This window comes from Myotis davidii, unplaced genomic scaffold (assembly GCF_000327345.1).
Source record: "Myotis davidii unplaced genomic scaffold, ASM32734v1 scaffold168, whole genome shotgun sequence".
In the NCBI taxonomy this organism is placed as follows: Eukaryota; Metazoa; Chordata; class Mammalia; order Chiroptera; family Vespertilionidae; genus Myotis; species Myotis davidii.
This window is the reverse complement of record NW_006383016.1, coordinates 3,770,540-3,776,389: the sequence shown is the minus strand read 5'-3', so window position 1 is coordinate 3,776,389 and position 5,850 is coordinate 3,770,540. Positions and strand designations below refer to the sequence as shown.

The following is a 5,850-nucleotide window of genomic DNA, read 5'->3' as shown; positions in this document are numbered from 1 at the left end:
TTACAAAAAGTTTCCATTTCTTTTACAGAAAAAGGCAAAGTCCTCACAATAGCCCACAAGGCTCTACCAGTGGTTCTCAACCTTGGCTGCACATTAGAATCACCTGGGGAATCTTTTTAAAATCTTGATTTCTGGGCCTCCTCCTCTGGAAATCCTGTTTCTTTGTTACTAATGTTGTGGCCTCACCCCATAACAAAGAAACAGAAATCAGGATTTTAAAAAGATTCCCAGGTGATTCTAATGTGCAGCCAAGGTTGAGAACCACTGGTTTAGACAGAAAAGGGACCTTACAGGTGAAGGAATTGGAGTGAAAAAAGGTGCAGAAATGTGACAGGAATAACATGTGGTTTGATAAGATCCACAGGAGAAGTGCCACACAATGTCTGCAGGAAGAGCTCTAGGGAAAACAGTACACACACACACACACACACACACACACACACACACACACACACACACAAGTGGAGGCCAAGCGCTCACCTTTCTTGCCCATTTCATTTTGTTGGTCACACTTAGGTGAACACTGACCTTTCATTTTTCTCACTGAGAAATTGGTCTGTGAGTCAGTATATTTTTCCCCTTTTTGTATTTCTCAAGGTCACTGTCACAGTATGATGTATGAAATGTGGGTCTGAGATCACATGGAAGTTGCCTTCCATGAAAATCATTGACGTATAATGTGCCATCCGCAGTTTTTCCCACAAAGCCCCGACTGTCCACTCATCTTTACAGGCTGCCCGAGTCTTAGGTCAGGACCAATCAGGGAATGTCCTGGCAGAAGGGAAGCGTTGGAACAGAAAATGGTTTGGGGAATGAGCCTGGGGAGGCACATTGAGGAGAGGCGCATAGGCACCAACTCACCTCTGTTTTCTGCTGCTGCAGGAAGCTGGGATTTGGAGGAGCGGCAGATTAAACCACTTGAGTGATTCTGATTATTTTGACATCATGTTCGTAAGCACTTTAATGGCCAATCAGATAATACTATTCCTTTATAAACTGAATTAGATATTACTTTAAAATAACTCTAGAAATAAAAATGTCTTCTGTTGCAGTAGTTCTTGAACTGAATGGGATCACAAACCCCTGAGAGAATTTAACCCCAGAACTCCTAACTCTCTCCCCTGCAAATGAACCTATTTTGTGTAATGATTCAGAGAAATGGTCATTTTTAGGAGCTATAAATATTCATTAAAAGGAGAGGTTTATCTTTGTTGCAAAAGGTGTCAAAACTGAAGTTTTAACTAAAACTCCAAAATACAATAGATGTGAAATTCCCAAGGCAAGATCACCACTTGCAGACTTTTAAAAAAACTTACTGAGTTGAAAAAGAGGGAGAGAGAGAGAGATGTCAATTTGTTGTTCCACCTATTTACGCACTCATTAGTTGATTCTTGTATGTGCCCTGACTGAGGATCAAACCTGCAACCCTGGCGTATCAGGACGATGCTCTAACCAACTGAGCTACCCAGCCAGGGCTATCTGCAGACTTTTTGAAGGAAGGGGTTCTCCTAGTTCTCAATTCTCTCACCTACTTGGAGGTTATTAAAGGATAGGATTGGGGTTTATGGGGAGATTTCTTTGGAGAGCATGTTACCTTGCTGTGAATGCCCCTTACCTATGCCCAGCTGTCCCTTCACCAGGGAGGGGCTTCCGTAGGATGAGGAAACATGCTCCATGTGGTTAAGAGAAGCAAAGAACTGGTGCCCAACTCCAGGCCAAAAAGCTGAAGCGTCTGGGGGAGGCAGAGTAGAGGAGGGCCTCCAATGTGGAGGGTGAGCCGATAGAGGGTGATTCCTGATGTAGAGGACCCCAGAGAAAAATGGGCATGAGTGGAGTGGGTGCCTGTGCTGCAGGCTGAGGGCTGAGGGCAGCCTGGAGATTGAAAGGTACCATGGGAAACAGAAGACTTGCCAGGAGGGGGGCCTGCAATGGTGGGCGGTACCATCCTCTGGGTCCCAGGAGTGAATCTGGCTCTTTATTTATTTGTGTAGCCGGATGTTGCATGATACTTTCTCTGCTGCTCAAATCTGGAGGTGCGAGGGTCCTAAATACTATGGAAATGGCAGGAAGCAGTCTTACCCATCGGCCCCTGCCCCCCTAATCAGGGCAAAGAGAACTGGAGACACAGGAGCAGCAGAACGGCAGTTGCGGGGCAGCCTGCAGTTCTGCCCTGGGCACTGCAAGTGGTGTCTGCATTTTCTGTGGGCCAGGTGGATGCTGAGAAGGTGGCAGGCCTGAGCCCTTCTTGGGCAATAAATGGGCCTGGGGAGTCCAGGTGAGACGGGGGTGGTCGGAGAGATCAGGGGGCATGCAGGTCTCTCAGGTCAGCGTGAAGGTCCCTGTGGTGCTTCCCAAGAACTCCCGCGCAGAAGCAGCACCATTAGGTAGAGAGGACGAGAGGGCTGCTCTTGACTCCCACCCGCACATCCTCCCTTACCCGTCCCAACAGCCCGGAGAAGTAGGAGGTTGTTTTCCAGGCTCTACGCATCCCCTCTCACCACCTACCTCTGAGGTGAGAAAGGGGAGGCAGAGAGAGCGGAGAGATGCTCCTGTCCTCTGCGGTGCTTCCAGCAGCCAGCCCAGCCTGCGATGGGGAGGGGAAGCTGTGCTTCAGATCCAAGGTTGTGTCTTGAATGGAACTTGATGGCGTTTTTAAATATCAAGAAGTGACTAAAGAAGTTATAGAGTTTGTCTACAGTATCATTAAGGGGTCTCTACCCAGCAGGGAAAGGAGATCCAACACGGCCCAGCCAGAGCAGGGTGGATGAAAAATAACACCATTTCCGGTTTGCACCCTATGGAGTTGAATAAATTATTTATATCTGATTAAGGGCTTCATATTCCTATGACTAAAGTCAAATAATTGCATTAGGATTGTGGCATACTGTGCTCATCAATTGTTAGTGTAAGAGTGACCAGATTTTTTTTTCTACAAATTAAATACTTGAAACATGAAATGAGGAGGAAAGAGATCCTAGTTGGGTTGCACTTGAAAGGAGTGATTTGTAAGGGGCACTCAGACTCACAAACTTAACATTGACTCTTCTCTCCCCCATAGTGGCCCCACTCCCAACATGTGATGAGTTGGCGAATTCTACCTCTGTGTGATATCTCAGAACCTCAGCAGGCACCAGCGGTTTTCCTTGTCCTGATGAATAACACCCCCAATCCTTTGCTGGCCCTGAGTGCACTCTCTGCTTCCAGCTCTTCCTTCTCACCTTCTTCTTTCCTCTCCTCTTTGCATGCTCTTTGCTTTGCCAAACGGAACCCCAGGTGTTCTTGGCTCAGGTGGCTTTAATACCTTTGCTCATACCCCCTGTCTTTGCCTGAAAGTATCCTCTTTCCTCCCACCGGTCTCTAAATGCCCAAAGTAGAGCCACCATTCAAAGTCCAACTCATGAAACATCCCTGGTTTCCCAGATGAAGAAACGTTCTCTTTTTGTTGACCCTTCATAGGAATTTATTAGCGCCTCTCACATCATTTCATTCATTCTGTCAAATCTTGAAGGCTTACTATGCATAAGACACAGTTGTAAGCATTGGAGATGTGGCAATGGACAAAAACTGTGGGATTTATGGAACTGAAATTCTCGTAAAGGGGACAGACCCTAAATACATAATGGTGATCAGGGGGCACCCCGGTTAGTGGTGATAAAAACATGGTAACAAGTAAACCAGTGGTGTTCCGAGGTCTTATGATGAGGTGTTATAGCATGCCACCGTACTCCTTCAGGTCTTACCTAAAGTGTCATGTACTATTTTATCCAAAATTTTTTTTTAGCCAGCACCGGTTTGGCTCAGTGGATAGAGCGTCGGCCTGTGGACTGGGGGGTCCCGGGTTCGATTCCGGTCGGGGGCATGTGCCTTGGTTGTGGGCACATCCCCAGTGGGGGGCGTGCAGGAGGCAGCTGATCGATGTTTCTCTCTCATCGATGTTTCTAACTCTCTATCCCTGTCCCTTCCTCTCTGTAAAAAATCAATAAAATATATTTAAAAAAAATTTTTTTTACATGTACTTTCTACTAGAAATTAATAAGTAGGTAGCTTATTTGTTTTTTTAATCTCTTGGAGACCTTGCACTCTTATTTGTACATGGTAGATATTCAAGAAATACTTATTATTTAATAATAATGATTATAATAACTGAAATTGTTTATGAATTGAGATCCAGAAAAGAAATTTAAAGTTGAGGAGGATAATCTTCTGAATTTGAGAACTGGGTATCCTTTGTACTTGCAGACAACTCATATGAGACCTTTTATGTTAGAGAGGTCAAATGTTGGACAATGTCATGAGCTTAAATTCCCAACCTGTCACCACATGTCCCATCTTTGTGGCTATTGGGTAATGATATGGCCCATATGGGGCTTAGGAGGAGCCATCTCATTACTTTATACCTATAGTCATGTTTGCACCTGACCTTCTATAGTTCTCAACGTACAGGTGTTTATTTCCCTGGGTCTTTGCCTTCTTCCTTCTAAGAAACTTAACTTTCTTGGAAACTTCTCTGGAAAAGATGCAATCCTGTGTAGAGTTTCTGGACCAGCTGCACATAACTGCCCATGCAGTGTCATGGGTTTTCAGGTAACTACCTTGGGTGTTTTTTAATCAGGATTCTGGATTTCTGGGGGCTGACAGGACAGAGCCTAAAGCAGCTCACTGACAGATGGTGAATGCATGGGTCTTTGGAGCACATCACTCAGTGTCTCGGTCACATTTTTGGCTGTTGTTCTCCCAAACCTTTGTGGCAGATTAGGAACATGTCTGGGATGCTTTCCTTCATGTTTCTTCCAAATCTCAGAGGCAGGGTGGCCATTGCCCCAGAGCTTGCTTCTTCCATGGGCCTCCCAGGTCGCAAGGGCAAGTTTTTGTTGACTGCAGGTGTGCTTGTCTTCATGATGTGTTTTGGACCCCAAACTTTTAATTCTTCAAAACGGAAACTTCTTTTCTTTTCCCCTTTAAGGTTTCCTCTACAATATCATTAGAAATGAGAATTAAAATTATTTATTATTGTTATAAGCAATAGAGTTGAACCCCAAATGAACTTAAATCCAGACTTTAATCTGTAGACTTGTTAAAGCTATAACCAAAGTGTGTGTTTTCATGCACATAATAATTGAATAAATAATTTGCATTAAGTTTCTGAAAGCAATCTGGTTTCTCTGTCCCTGGACTATTGTAAGACAACTATAAAATATTAATATATAGAGTGAATACAGCAATGTGTTCAAGCAGCAAGAACAAAATGAGGCATTGAAATGAGACACATGTTTATTTTACTTCAGTTATTCTTTTTCGGCTTTGGATTCATATTGTTTATGGAGGATTTCATATATTTTTATATTTTTATTTTAGAGAAACCTCCCTTTGCCTTTCCATGTCTCTTGTTTCCCCCTCTGTGAAGGTCACAGTGGTGGACGTATGGACACAGAGATACTAGCCTGGCTTTGAGGTGTAGGTGGAGGAGGTTCCTCTGCATTTCTTTCCACCAGTTCATATTCAGAGGTCCAGTCCAAAAGCATTTCTCAAGAAACGGATGGCATTTTTATTAGTATATAAATTATATTTTTAGTAAAGCAGCAGTTAGTTTGTGGGTTATTGCCCCAATAAGATGCCAACTTTAAAGAAACCATTTAAAATACAGCAACTGTATAATTAGATTTATTTAATCATGAAAGTTTGTCCATATCAAGATTTTTAAAGGATTGCTTTCTGATCGTAGAAAGTGATATATACTCATCTCAGCAAATTTGGAAAATATCTAAGAGTATAAGGAAGAAAATAAAAATAACTCGCAAATCCGCCGTGTAGGCATACCTATTATAGCTAGATTTACCACGCTTTTATTTA

General features: G+C 43.5%; 1 protein-coding gene across 1 annotated transcript in view; it reads right to left on the bottom strand.

Annotated features, from left to right (window-relative positions):
• Nucleotides 1–4,604: 4,604 nt before the first annotated feature.
• The window catches only part of NPVF (neuropeptide VF precursor), a 5,002-nt gene continuing 3,756 nt past the window's right edge, over nucleotides 4,605–5,850 (bottom strand). Inside the window, 2 exon segments of the mRNA XM_006779466.1 lie at nucleotides 4,605–4,768; nucleotides 4,771–4,970. Coding sequence (XP_006779529.1) covers nucleotides 4,605–4,768; nucleotides 4,771–4,970 — 364 coding nt within the window.